Source organism: Giraffa tippelskirchi, chromosome 14 (genome assembly GCF_054371585.1).
Source record: "Giraffa tippelskirchi isolate mGirTip1 chromosome 14, T2T-mGirTip1v1.2.pri, whole genome shotgun sequence".
Taxonomy (NCBI): domain Eukaryota; kingdom Metazoa; phylum Chordata; class Mammalia; order Artiodactyla; family Giraffidae; genus Giraffa; species Giraffa tippelskirchi.
Genome location: NC_137288.1, coordinates 34,332,029 through 34,347,193, shown reverse-complemented (window position 1 = coordinate 34,347,193; position 15,165 = coordinate 34,332,029). Strand labels below are relative to the sequence as shown.

At 41.4% G+C, this 15,165-nt stretch overlaps 1 protein-coding gene across 4 annotated transcripts; it reads left to right on the top strand.

Moving 5' to 3' along the window:
* The first annotated feature begins 6,277 nt into the window (after positions 1-6,277).
* Positions 6,278-13,703, top strand: RMP24 (ribonuclease MRP subunit p24). Of its 4 annotated transcripts, XM_081562422.1 has the most exons (6): positions 6,278-6,374; positions 6,458-6,480; positions 9,007-9,093; positions 9,588-9,787; positions 11,108-11,304; positions 13,433-13,703. In XM_081562422.1, exons 1-6 carry the CDS (start codon positions 6,298-6,300, stop codon positions 13,584-13,586), a joined length of 738 nt encoding a protein of 245 aa, XP_081418548.1. In that variant the 5' UTR covers positions 6,278-6,297; the 3' UTR covers positions 13,587-13,703. The 4 variants fall into 4 exon arrangements, with proteins under 4 accessions (XP_081418548.1, XP_081418550.1, XP_081418549.1 ...); XM_081562424.1 differs by lacking the exon at positions 9,007-9,093; XM_081562423.1 differs by lacking the exon at positions 9,007-9,093 and having other exon boundaries at positions 6,440-6,480.
* Positions 13,704-15,165: the final 1,462 nt, after the last annotated feature.

The window sequence follows — 15,165 nt, the reverse complement described above, 5'->3', positions numbered from 1 at the left end:
CCTCATAGCTCAGTTGGTAAAGAATCTGACTGCAACGCAGGAGATCCTGATTCGATTCCTGGGTTGGGAAGATCCCTTGGAGAAGGGAAAGGCTACTCACTCCAGTTTTCTGGCCTGGAGAATTCCATGGACTATAGTCCATGGGGTCACAAAGAGTCAGACATGGCTGAGTGACTTTAACTTCACTTCAAGGAGAAAGAAAGTGGTGGCCTCTTTGAGGGGCAACTGACGAGGAGGACTCCTGGGATGCTGGAAATCTTGAGAGTCTGTGGTTCATCTTCCAGGGGGCTGGAAACATTGTATATCTTGATAGGAGAATATTCATTTTAAGTTGTACATGTAAGATTTATACATTTCAACATGCCTTTAAGAATGTTTAAAATTACTATAATTGAAGGGGGTGTAGAGAGGCAGAGATGGCACAAAAATGCTGAGAGTTGCTGTGTGATGGAAGTATGAAGGTTCATTATATTATGGTGATTATTTTGTATATGTTTGAGATTTTTTTGTAATAAAAAATTTAAATCAATAAATAAACGTAACAAACTCGCTGCCAACAATTGTCAACTCATGGCCAATCTATTTTATTTTCAACACCCTTCAACTTCCTTTCCTTCCAGTATGATTTTGCAGCAAATCCATACTGAGCCCCTGCTCTGTTGCCAGTGTCTGCACTAGGGACCACATAAACAGCAACAGAAGGGACAGACCAAGCCCTGCTGTCAAGGCATTCAGGAAGAGGCCAGGTAACCCATGAATGAATAAGGCAATTTCAGACAGTGAGGTTACTATGACAGTAAAAACTAGTAAAGGCAGACAGTGAGTTGGTGGGTGGTCCAGAAGCATCTCTTTATTGGGGTGGTCAAAGAACGCCTTTCTGAGAGAGTGATATCTGAGACAAGATTGAATGAGGAGGAAAAGTAGCTGTGGAAAGGATCCTCATTCAAAGCCAAGGGCCTGGGGTGGATCTGAGCAGGCCATGTTAAGTGATAGAGAGAAGGCTGGCATGGCGGGAGCAGTACTGAGTCCCTGGTAGCTCAGCTGGTAAAGAATCCACCAGCAATGCAGGAGACTCTGGTTTGATTCCTGGGTTGGGAAGATACCCTGGAGAAAGGATAGGCTACCCACTCCAGTATTCAAAAGCTTCTCTGGTAGCTCAGATGGTAAAGAATCTGCCTGCAGTGTGGGAGACCTGGGTTTGGTCCCTGGGTTGGGAAGATCCCCTGGAGGAGGGCATGGCAACCCATTCCAGTCTTCTTGCCTGGAGAATCCCACGGTCAGAGAAGCCTGGTGACCTACAGTCCATGGAGTCACAAAGAGTTGGACATGACTGAGCACCTAAGCACAGCACAGGTGAGACAAGGTGAGGTCTGAGGTGGGGCAGTGACCAGCCACGTGGGCCCTGGAGAGGATGCCAGGAGCTTGTGTTCCAAGTGCAATGAGGAGCTTGCAGAAGACGCTCCAGGTCCCTCCAAATGATTTACAGTTTAAGAAGGTCACTTTGCCCATGAAGAATGGACTGGGAGAAAGGAAGCAGGAAAAGAATGTAGAGGGCCAAGGTAGGGGTGCAAGCAAAAGAAGAGAGGGTGGCCAAGGTGTGGGGAGAAGTGTGCAGAATCAGGATTTGTGGAGGGTGGGGGGCGACTACAGGGGGTGGGAAGAGGAAGCAGCAATGGTTCTTGGTGGGGCCGAGAAGGAAGGAGACTGGGCGGGAGGGCAGGTTGTGGGGGAAGACAAGGGTGCCATCTGAGCCCCATGACACCTGAGAAGACAAGTTGTGATGCAAGTAAAGATCCTGCCTGAAGGATTGGGATACAGGAGTGCAGTGCTCAGAGCAAACAGAAGAGGAACAGCGGAAAGAAAGTGCTCTGGGGGCCAGAAGAATGCATGTACAGGCACATATGGCGCGGTTCTCCTCTTCTGCTTTACTGGCTAGTGAAAGAGGTAAAAGCAGACCGACCCAGGGCAGGGGTTGGATCCCTCGGTCAGGAAGATCCCCTAGAGAAGGGAATGGCAACCCACTCCAGTACTCTTGCCTGGAAAATCCTATGGACAGAGGAGTCAGAAGGGCTAGAGTTCTGCGGTCACAAAGAGTCAGACACCACTGAGCGACTGAGCACGGAGCATTAAACAGAGAATCTAGAAGTAGCTGCAACTTTATTTTAAAAAACTCATACAGAGAAACTGACATTTCACCTATGCTATGGGGTTGTGCGGATTACATGAATTCACACAAATATGATGCTTTAAAAAGTGCCTGGCACATATTCGGTGTTCACTGCATATTTTTTTAAGCTTCAATTCCTGAAGAAAAAGACTAGCTAGTAAGGAATCTTTGCATATCTGGGATCTTTGTCCATCTGGAAAAAAATTCAGTTAGATGCTCTACCTCATACTTAAGTGAAAATATATTTCATATGGATCAAAGACGTACATGGAAGAAATCAAGCTAGAGAAGTATGAGAAAAACATTTGGATGAATAGTCAGTTGTCCAGCTTCAAAACAGAAAACCCAGACTCAATCATGAAGAGTCTGACCACATACAAAATCTTGGGGGGCAAAATGCTATAAACCTTCCAAGGATAAAAGTTAAGTAAGGAGCTGGATCTTGCGCATGCAGATGGCATCACCTGGAGCTTGAGAAGCTGCACTAGGGTATCAGAGGCCTGACAACAGCCAGGAACAAACTAAGAGGGCAGAGGTTCAGGAATGTATTCCACATAGCGAGCCAAAAAAGCTTTAAGGTTAAAAATAAAGCAAAACCAGTTATCACTAACCTTAAGAAGATAAACATTGTGAATGATGAAAAAGTTAACAGAGTGAATAAAGCTTTTGTAGATATACAAAAGGAACTGGCAGACTTCACAAAAGGCCTTTCCCTTGAACCTCTGCAGAAACAACTGATATCTCAGCAGTGTCATGAAAACGTACCATGATGAAGCTACAAGATTAATGGCTCACTGGTAATACACCGATGATGCATCAAATTCCCCAAAAAGACCAATAAATTTAATCTTTTATACAAGAAAAAAAAAGTTAAGTAAGGAAACATTGCATTATAAATGAGAAGCAGAGGATGAATTTCACCAAAATACAAAGATTCCCAGAAATTGAAACAATCCAATAAAGATTTCCTTTCACAAAAGAAAATGCAAATCATCAAGAAATAAATGAAAAGAGGCTTTATCTCAGTGGTGTTTAAGTGAGCTAACTACCTTCACCTTTTCACCTATCCAATTTGACCCGGCTTTCTCAGATATTGATGCTGGGAGTATGAATTGCTACAACCTTTCTTGAATGATCTAGGAAATTAAAATATGGATATCATTCCACTCAGTAATTTCTCTTTTAGGAATTCAGACAAAGGAAATAAAAAGCAGGAGCATACACAAGATATTTGCTGCTGCACTATTAGAACTAGCTAAGCACTGAAAAAAACTGATTGTTCATTGATAGGAAAATGGTTAAATAAATTATGGTTCATTACATTTTGTAATATTGTCAGCTATTAAAAGCACATGTGAGTGTATATATATATATACACTCTCCAGTATACTGGAGAGATGTGTGTGACTTGTTGTTAAGGAAAAAGGCAAGTAATGTGGTAAAGGACTAATATTTTACTTTTGTTTTTTGGTTTTTTTTTATGTCTTGTTTTGTTGTTGTCAGGCATGTGGTAATGGTGTTTGGGGATATTTATATATTTATATGGGCATGCCAAGTGGCGCTAGTGGTAAAGAACCCACCTGCCAATGCAGGAGACATAAAAGAAGCAGTTTCGATCCCTGAGTTAGGAAGACACCCTGGGGGAGGGCATGACGACCCACTCCAGTACTCTTGCCTGGAGAATCCCATGGACAGAGGAGGCTGGTGGGCTACAGTCCATGGGGTCACAAAGAGTCAGACATGACTGAAGTGACTTAGCATGCATGCATGTATTCATACATGTGCTTATGTGTTAATAGCTATAGAAGGAGCAGAGACCCAACTGCCGATGTTGATCATCTCACAGAAATAGGGTGGAAAGGTGGGAAGAGCATACGTAATAACTTTTCTTCTGAAAAATTAAAATCTGGTGGTAAACAGATACTTTCTCTTTACAAACTTTTGCGTCATGTGACTCGTTTCTGAACTTAAAAATGAAGGATAAATAAGAGTCTAGTATCCAGAATATACCTGGTCATGGCAGCCCACTGCAGCATTCTTGCCTGTAGAATCCCACAGACGGAAGAGCCTGGTGGGCTACAGTCCATATGGTTGCAAAGAGAGGGGCATGACTGAAGCAACTTAGCACACACGCATGCATCCAGACACATTTTTTTAAAACTGTAACAACTCAACAACAAAAGGCAAACAATCCAATTAAAAACTAGACAAAGAACTGGAACAGACATTTCTTCAAAGATACACAAACTGCCAACAACACATGAAAAGATGCTTAACATCATTATGCAAATCAAACCCACAGAAAGATTTCACTTCACACTTACTAGGATGATTAGAATTAAAAAAACAAAACCAGAAGATGAGTGTTGGTGAAGATGTGGAGATGTTGGAATCCTTGTTAAAAATGGAATTACAGTATGACCCAACAATTACACTGCCAGATATAAATCCAAAAGAATAGAAACTAACACATCTTCAAGTTCACAGCAGCAGTATTCACAATAGCCAAAAAGCAGAAACAGCTCACATGTCCATCAATGACCGAATAGATAAAATAGGTGTCAATCCTAAAGGAAATCAACCCTGAATGTTCATTGGAAGGACTGATGCTGAAGTTGAAATATTCTGGCCACCTGATGTGAACAGCCAACTCATTGGAAAAGACCTTGATATTGGGAAAGACTGAAGGCAGGAGGAGAAGGGGATGCGAGAGGATGAGATGGTTGGATGGTATCAACGACTCAATGGACATGAACTTGGGCGAACTCTGGGAGATGGTGAAGGACAGGGAGCCCTGGTGTGCTGCAGTCCATTGAGTCTCAAAGAGTCAGACACGACTTGGTGACAACATATGTACACTACTCAGCTATAAAAAGGAATGAAGTTCTGATATATAATACAAAGTGTATGAACCTCACATGGAAGAAGCCTCACATGAAAGATCCCATGTATGATTCCATTTACTTGAGGTTGGTGGCTCGGTGGTAAAGAATCCGCCTGCTAATGCAGGAGACGTGGGTTCCATCCCTGGAGCGGAAAGATCCCACATGCTGTGGAGCAACCAAGCCCCAGCATCACAATTACTGAGCTCACCTGCCTCACCTACTGAAGCGGGCAGAACCTAGAGCCCATACTTGGCAACAAGAGAAGTCGCCGCAATGAGAAGCAAGCGCATGGGAACTAGAGAGTAGCACCTTCCACTTCCCCACTCCCTGCAACTAGAGAAAATCCCATGCAGCAATAAAGACCCAGCACAACGAAAAATAAAACAAATTAAAAAAAAAAATTTTTTAAAGCGTTATCAGAGGTTGCCAGGGGCTGGGAGGGAGGGGACAATGGGGAGTAACTAGTGGAGTATGAGGTTTCCCCTACGCTGATACAAATGTTTCCAAACTAGTAACAGTGGTTTTTGCGCAACATTGCAATTGTACTACACATCACTGAGCTGGTCACCTTAAAATGGCTAACGAGTTAGGTGAATTTCACTTCAATTAAATACAGAAAAAAAAAAAATAAAGATAAGCTCGTTAGCGCCCCTGCCAAGAGCAGGCTGGACTGGAGACCCGAAGTCTCGATTCCCCAGCGGCCCCCTTGTTGGCCGCCGCGGCCCGGGCCACGACCCGGGCTCCCAAATCTAGAGGGGACGGTGCTGGAGGCGGGCGCACCCTCGGCTCCCGACGCTACCAACCCAGCCCAGTCAAGCTGCTCCGCCCAGGCTCCCGTGTCATGTGATCCTCAGACTGAAAAATCTGCCTGCAATTCAGGAGACCCAGGTTCGATCCCTGTGTCGGGAAGATCCCCTGGAGAAGGGAATGGGAACCCATTCCATGGACAGAGGAGCCTGGTGGGCTATAGTCTCGCAAAGACCGGGACGCGGCTCACTGATTAACACCTTCACTTTACGCCCAGCCCGCTGGGACCAGGCGGAACCCAGGGGCGGGGCCAACGGCGACAGAAGGGTCAGCCCCCGCACGCCCGTCCTGACGCGGAGGGACCGGAACCCTTCTGCCGAGGGTGCCTGGCTCCGGAGGACGGTCGGAACCGGACATCAAAGTACGCCGCTCTAGGAAGCCGGCTTCCGGAGTCTCCTTTTTGCTACCGGGTCTCTGCGGCGTGAGAAATCGGCGGGGATGAGGCAGAAGCACTACCTTGAGGCCGCGGCGTGGAAACTACAAGATAGCTGCCCGGGCCAGGCCCGCTACCTCCTGTAAGAGAGGAAGGGAGGGGAAGCGGGAGGCGAACGGCAGGCGGGTGTGCCCCGTCCCTTACGAGTGTCTGTCTCTTTTGCAGCTGGGCCTACAGCTCGTCACACGGTAAGGAGGACGCCGGCTGGTTGTGGGTCGGACTCTAGTGGCCCCGCTCCCTCCCTTCACGCACAACGAACAAGATGATCCAGAGAAATCTGATCGACCCACGGCCATTATAAACCCCCTCCAGAGGCTTCTCAGTTCCGTTAAAAAAAAAAAAAAGAATTCCTTAATATGCCATACCTTGCCTGACCTTTTACTGGCATTTGACACAACTGATCAGTCTACTCTAAATAGTTTCTTCAGTTGGCTTCCAGATCATCACCGAGTTCAACTCCTGGCTCTTTAGCCAGTACTTCTTGATCTGCTTTATTGGTGCCTCCTAACTTCCCCAACCTCCAAATGATGGAGTGTCCCAAGGACTCAGCCCTTGGATGTCTTTTCTAGATATGCTCAATAGGAATGTCACCAAGGAAGGTGACAGTTTTTCATGAAGTCCTACGGGTTTTAAATTCTTCACACTGAGGACTTCCAAACTTATATCCCAGTCCAGACCACTTCCCTGAATCCTAGACTCATCTAGATGCTTTGACAACTTTTTTTGAATGTCACATTAGGCGAAACCTCGAGCTTTATCCCCCAACAGGTCAACCCCCCTTCCCCAGTTCTTCCCATTTTTAGTAACCCCATCCTTAAGATTCATTCAGCCCCAAAACTTCGGAGCCACTCTTGACTCACTAACAGCCTTCCTCCCCAGGACAATATACCAGCAAATCCTGTTGGCTTTAAAATGTATCCAACATCTAGCCACCTCTCTCCACATCCCTCTTACCACCCTGTCCAAGCCATCAGTTTCTCTCCTGGATTATTGTCAACAGCTTCCATGCATCTCTACAGTCCAGGCTCAATCCAGCAGTCAGTGTGAGCCTAACAGAAACCTAAGCTAGATTCATGTCAGTTCTCTGCTACAAACTCTGAAATGACTGCCCACCTCAGTAAAAGTGAAGATCTCTAAGAGTCCACAGGTATACCTCTGTCATAGGCCTGCATTACCACTTTGAGCTCCTCTCCCTTTTTTTTTCACTGAACTTCAACCACTGCCAGGCCCCCATGTTGTGTCATGGCCTTTGCAGCTGCCCTTCCAGTACCTGGAAGTCTTACCTCACATACCTGCTTGGATTCCTTCCTCACTTCCTTCTGGCCTCTTGGAAATGTCACCCCACGAAGTCTTCCCTGGCTTCCCTATTTAAGATAATAGCAGCTCAATCAGCAATCCGCATTCTCCTTGCCTGTCTTTTTTCTCCCTAGCACTTAACATTTGGCATTGTGTTCATTGTCTCTCTCCATGAATTGTGCTCTGTTCACTGTGGTATCTCCCACACCCAGTGCTTGGCACATAACAGTCACTCAGTGTGAGTGAATTTTACATTTTTCAGAGCGAAGTTACAAGAATGGTCCTTAGCTTTTCAATAGTGCTATTCCTAGCACTTAACACAGGACTTACCCTTAAGTATTTAACAGATGGTGTGCCCACCTTCCATTTCAGCAATATCACCTTCACACTTCACCTTTCCCTAAATAACCATACTTGCTTTCTCACTGTACTTGTACCCAAAAGCCCTTTACCAATAATAGATGCCTTTTCCAAATACAAGTAAGAGTTTATAGTCATCTACAATGACCTTTGTCAAGCCTCTTTGAAATGGTTCTAGCTAGTCTATATGGAGTTTAATAATTTTCAGGGCATTTTAATCATATTCTGTTACAGTTCTTCCTAGTCTTACCTTCATTTCCCTAGGGTTCCCCAAGAACATGAATTCTATAAAGATAGCAACTCCTTTACTTCCATATTTATGTCTCCAGCCTAGCATGGTAGTTGGTCAGTGAATGCTTTCTTGATTGCATAAAGGGCCTGGGGCAAGTCTGTTGTCCTGTTACCTTGTACTGCAGACAAAGCCCAGCTCACAACCACAAAACTGTGCTGATTAAAAAAGTCAAGTCACAATATTGTTATTTCATGATAAATGTGTTTATAAAATTTGTGAGACTTACAGCCTTTTTTTACTTGGTAGCAATAATGAACAACATAGCAAAGAGTGGCTCAGTTCAGTCGCTCAGTTGTGTCTGACTCTTTGCAACCCCATTGACTGCAGCAAGCCAGGCTTCCTTGTCCCACCAGCAACTCCCGGAACTTGCTCAAACTCATGTCCATCGAGTCAGTGATGCCATCCAATCATCTCATCCTCTGTCCCCTTCTCCTGCCTTCAATCTTTCCCAGCATCAGGGTCTTTCCTGTGAGTCAGTTTTTCGCATCAGGTGGACAAAGTATTGGAGTTTCAGCTTCAGCATCAGTCCTTCCAATGAATATTCATGATTGATTTCCTTTACGATTGACTGGTTTGATCTTGCAGTCCAAGGGACTCTCAAGAGTCTTCTCCAACACCACAGTTCAAAAGTATCAATTCTTTGGCGCTCAGCTTTCATTATAGTCCAACTCTCACATCCATACATGACTACTGGAAACACCAGAGCTTTGACTAGACGGACCTTTGTCAGCAAAGTAATGTCTCTGCTTTTTAATATGCTGTCTAGGTTGGTCAGATTTTCTTCCAAGGAGCAAGCATCTTTTAATTTCATGGCTGCAGTCACCATCTGCCGTGATTTTGGAGCCCAAAAAAAGTAAAGTCTGTCGCTGTTTCCCCATCTGTTCACCATGAAGTGATGGGACCGGATGCCATGATCTTAGTTTTCTGAATGTTGAGTTTTTTAAGCCACCTTTTTCACTCTCTTCTTCCATCAAGAGACTCTTTAGTTCTTGTTTGCTTTCTGCCATAAAGGTGGTGTCATCTGCATAACTGAGGTTATTGATATTTCTCCTGGCAATCTCGATTTCAGCTTATGCTTTATCCAGCCTGGCATTTCGCATGATGTGAAAAAGTGTAGGGACTTAACCTATCTGTTGCTAAAAAGAGTGACTTGATAGAACTATAGTGTTTTGTAAACTAAATCATTGCCAATTTATCTTTGTAAATTCTCATATTTTGTGTTTTGCTTAAGGAAAATGTATGTTTGCTCACATTAAATAATATACTTTTGCATCTATAATATTGATGGTTTGCAGTAACAGAATACTCTGATTTGCTGACTTATGGGTTTCACTTGTGTAATTTTAGATGATAAAAGCACTTTTGAAGGAACATGTCCATACTGTTTCCAGTTGCTTGTGCAGGATAAATCTCGAGTGCGCCTCAAACCCAAGCTCAAACTGACACCCAAAATACAGAAACTTCTTAATCGAGAAGCAAGAAATTATACACTCAGTTTTAAAGAAGCAAAAATTGTGAAAAAGTACAAAGACTCCAAAAGTGTGCTGGTAAGATTTCAATTCCATTCTGTATAAGTAAACTAGACTTTTCTTTCACTTACGATAAGGTTAAGAATTAGCCTGAATATAACTCAGAGTTTTGTAGTAGTATATTTAGATTGTCAAAATATATACATAGGATTTTTTTTCTAGTGATTACTGTTTCATCAAGAGTACAGCTTAGTTTTGTTTTTCAGTGTTACGTAAAACCAAAAATCATGAACTCTCAGTGCCCAGATCTTATTGTTGAGCACAATTATTTTCACAAATTTGAGGATTTCTTGAGTTCCCCAGTGTGACGTCATCTGAACTGCAGTTACCACTAAATATTTTCAGCTAATGGTCCTGTTCTTCAGACACAGTAAAATGTATTAGGTATACATAAGGAAAGAGCATTAAGTATTAGGTACCAGTATCATTCCTTCAGTCACCCGCCTCTGTGTCAGAGTATGTATTTAAGTTTATGTCCAACAAAGATAAGTGTATCTTATGTTCATTCATCAAACATTTATTGAGAATCTTACCTTATGCCAAACAGTGCTATATATTGGAGATGTAAAGTGGAATAAAACAACCAAATTAAATTACTTACGGCTTACTATGTAGAGACCAGTATTAGATACACTTTATCTGCATGTTCTCTGTTAACATTTATCAACTATTTGAGTGCCTGGTTATTACTAGGCACTGTGCTAGGCATGGTGGACACTATGACAGATTAGGTCTGGCCTAAGACTACAGTCAGTAACAACTTGGATTGGAACTGCCTTATTTAGGAGTTTACCGTTATTGGACAGGTAAGTGCATTTTCATAAAGCAAGTTAAACCCCTGTGAATGCATTTTTACCTGCTTATGAACATCAGAGTACTTCTCATAAACTAGTTTGTATTAATTTTGTTGAGGCCTGGGCTGAATCTGGTGCCTTGTGAGTCAGATATGTAGAAGAAGAGCATTTAGCTATAAAATGGACCATGTCTTAAAAAATGAATCCTGAAAAGAAAGACAACCTCTGTTCCTAATGAAGTGAAGAAGGATGAGAATGTGAGAATTCATATGCTTGGTTTTATAAATTACTTTAGACTTGTATTTATATATAGATTCACTAAGGGTCTGAAGGAGTCAATTATTTTTAGTGATATTTTGCCATATTTTATTGGGAAAAGGCTTGGAATTTTTCTGCCAAAAAAAGTTATAAAATGTTGTAAAGATATTAAATGCCCAGATATTAAAGGGTATATTAATATTCATTAAGAATTTAATGAATATACAGTTTATTGGATTAAATTATAAGGAGAAATCAGGCTCACTATTTCTTATTTTTGTGGCAGTTGATTACTTGTAAAACATGCAACAGAACAGTTAAACATCATGGTAAAAGCAGAAGCTTTCTGTCAGCACTGAAGAGCAATCTTACCACTCCTACGAGTAAACTCAGCCTGAAGACCCCAGAGAGAAAGACTCCAACTTCTGCAAACCTAAATCATATGTCTGGTTCCAAAGGCAAGAGCCCAGCATTGATTTTCAGGTATCTTAATCCATTAAGCTATATAAATGGCCATTGTTAGCCCCTGAGTTCTAATTTCTCTGTTTAATAAACACTCCCTGAAACTGCCATGCAGTTGAGGAAGTCATCACTGCATTGACTTCCATGTACTTCCAGGTACATCCAACCTCTCCCTGGGCCCGTTCCCAACTGCCTCTTAAATATATCCACTTCCCACCCCTACATGCCCCCACAGGTAACCACTCAAACCTGCCCATCCTCCTAAGTTTTGTTAATCTATAAATGAACATGCCCTTCTAGACATCCTGACCTGAAATGGTTGGTGTAGTTGACAATCCCACTCCCTCTGTCCTGGTCCAGTTAGTCACCAGTTTCTATCCATCCTGCCTCCAAGGTGTTTGCAACTGTCCTCTCCTTTTTCTCCGTGCTGCTGCTGTCTGCTCAGGCCATTATTCATCCTTTGCCAGGATTACTACAATAATTGCCTGAGTCTTCCTGCTTCTAGTTTCAAACCCTTCTAGTCCAATATTTATTTTTAAAAAAACACAGTTCTGATTAGAAAAACACAGTTCTGATTAGAAGCCTTTGGTACCTCACTCTGTGCATATGAAAGAAATACACTGGCCTGGGTTTCCAGCCCCTGCTACCTGGCACCAATCTGTCTCCTTAATTCATCCTTTGTGTCAGCAAAACAACCAGTCAGGGTTGACTTTCCTGCTCTAAACCTTTGTTCTTTGCAGTTTCCCCTATCAGAAACTCAGCAGAATAGGGATTTGTGAAATGATGTGAAGTTAACTATGTGACTGGGCACATGTTTTATTTTCAGTAATCCTCAAAACTTTATTCATTATGCTGATCAATAAATTAAACTTCGTAGAAACTGTGAAAAGAATTTTAAACATCTTTGTTACAGAAGAGTCTGGTAGCTTCTTGAAATTAAATAACAAAATTCAGCAAGGATTGGATTATTTCTTATTAAAATTGAGGTTTTTATATGAGGATTCGGAGAAGGCAATGGCAACTCACTCCAGTACTTTTGCCTGGAGAATCCCATGGATGGAAGAGCCTGGTGGGCTGCAGTCCATGGGGTCGCTAAGAGTCGGACACAACTGAGCGACTTCACTTTCACTTTTCACTTTCATGCATTGGAGAAGGAAATGGCAACCCACTCCAGTGTTCTTGCCTGGAGAATCCCAGGGACAGTGGAACCTGGTAGGCTGCCATCTATGGGGTCGCACAGAGTCAGACACGACTGAAGCGACTTAGCAGCAGCAGCAGCATATGAGGATTGATATTTAAAATTTCAAGTCCAGCTTTGTATTCCTGATTATTTTGGTGTCTGATATGATAGGAATTCATCATGAAAGTTTCTACTTATAGGATACATGCAGATTAAAAGAAAATTTGGAATATTTAAAATAATTCACTTGCATTTAAACCAGACTGCTTGTTAGGTATATGCAGGAAAGAGAAAGTTATATCATGTTTATCATGCTTGGGGAGTCAGAAAAGGGATGAGATTGACAAACCCCAAATATTGTTTGGAGGTTGAACACAGTTGGAGAGAATGAAGTGGAAGGAGGCATAAATACACACATACCAGATGGGGAATCCTTTATTCAGTGGATATTTATAGAGAGCACCCTCTGTGCTTGGTTCTATTAAAAAGCACTAGAATATACAGTTAGCCATACAAAATATCTGCCCTGTAGAGCTGTAAGGGTGAAAATACAACAGAATGGTACCTGTATACGTAGGTTGAGATTCTTCACTTTTGAGAAAGTGGTCTTGAGCTGTGAACTAAAAAAATGTTTTTGCAGTCCTTGCTTAGAATTGCCATGAATTTTGATGTCAGTCTTACAAGGAACTCAGTCCCAATGAGACTTTGCCTTTAGCTTTCTCTTTCGGATGTGAAAGAAGCTTCTAGATGCACCCATTATACCTTGTAAATGTTGCCGTTAGCCTGTAGTGAGGAGATTTTTTTTTTTTAACAAAGTGGGAATGACTTTGCTGGGTACAGCTACTGCTCATGTATGACCATAATTATTACGGAAGAGTAGGAAATGACTATAGTAGCAGGTATCTAGGTTAAGTAGGAAGAACTGTTGTCTGTCTGTATATCTAAGTGTGGCTTTATGTTTCTTTTCAGAACACCTACATCTGGACAGTCAACACCCATTTGTTCCTCAAAGAATGTGAGCAAAACAAAGAAACACTTCTCTCAACTAAAAATGTTGCTTAGTCAGAGTGAATCCAAAAAGAATCCAAAGATGGACTTTAGAAATTTCTTATCTTCTTTGTAAAGGATGGACTATGAAAATAAATGTTCAATGCAATTTCTGAAACTAAAGTTAGAAAAACTGCTTTTTTAAAAAGTTATTTATTCTTAAAATAAATGGAAACTCAGGTCCAAGAGCAAACTTTTCTTGTCATTCTTCAGTGTTTATGAAGAAAATACCTCACTGGAATAAAAAACTGAACCCTGCGTGCCTCACAGGGTGATTGCGAGGATCAAAAATATATGAAAGGTAAGTAGTAAATATGAATATGGACATTGAGTGGTTATGATTTTCTCCTCCCTTAAGTTTTCAATATTTATGTCATTTTCTTTCATAAGGAAATTGAGACCTTTATAAGAGGTGTACTTACTCCTTTCTAGGTGTCTGTGGCCTTACTGTTAATTCAGAAAAAGTATAAACTGTAATATTTCACTGTAAGTGGCATTTCATTTGCTTTGGTGAATACCTACTTTTAGGTCTAAAATTTACATTGGAACATAACACAGTAACAGTTTAGCTATCTTAAGTATTTCCTGGAACATAGATATGCTTTTTTTAAATGATAGGCTACGATTATATTCAGCCTGTGTTTTAAAAGCTCTTTAAATAAGTAACTTACTTTATAATCTGTTTCCAAGCCTCTTTGCTACTTAAAAGTCTAAAACTTAAATTTCTTAAGAACATACAATGACGACTTCAGTAAATGGTACTAGGAAAACTGAACAGCCACATGGAAAAAAATGAAACTACCACTATCTTAACACCATACATAAAAAGTAAAATTAACTCATAGTGAATTAAAGACTTGAATGTTAAGACCTGAAACTATAAAACTCCCAGAAGAAATCATAGGCAATATGCTCCTAACATCATCATTGCATTATCTTTCTAGATATGTCTCCTCAGGCAAGGGAAACAAAACCAAAAATAAATGGGATTACATCAAACTAAAAAGCCTCCATACAGCGAAGGAAACCAATAAAATGAAAACCTACTGAATGGGAGAAAATATCTGCAAATAATATAGCTGATAAAGTGTTGATAAACTCATATAACTCAACAACAACAATAAAAATAACCTGTTAAAAAGTGGGCAGAGAAGCTGATAGACATGTTTCCAAAAGAAGATATACAGATAGCCAACAGACACATGAAAAGATGTTCAACTTCACTAATTAGGGAAATGTAAATCAAAATCACAATGAAATATCACTTCACACCTATCAGAACAGCCAGGATCAAAAAAGCCAACAAAGTGTTGGCAAGCATGTGGAGAAAAGGAAACCCATGTACACTGTTAGTAGAAATATTAATTGGTGTAGACACTGGAAGACAGAGATTTCTCCAAAAATTAAGAATAGAGCTATCATAAGATCCAGTTATGCCACTCCTTGCTATTTATCCAGAGAATACAAAGACACAAATCTGAAAAGTTATCTGTACCCCCATGTTCATCGCGGCATTATTTATAATAGCCAACATACGGAAACAACCTAAGTGCTCATCAACAGGTGAAGATTTAAAAAGATGTTACATATATACAATAGAATACTACTCCATTAAAAAAAATAAAATCTTGCCATTTGCAATAATATGGATGGGC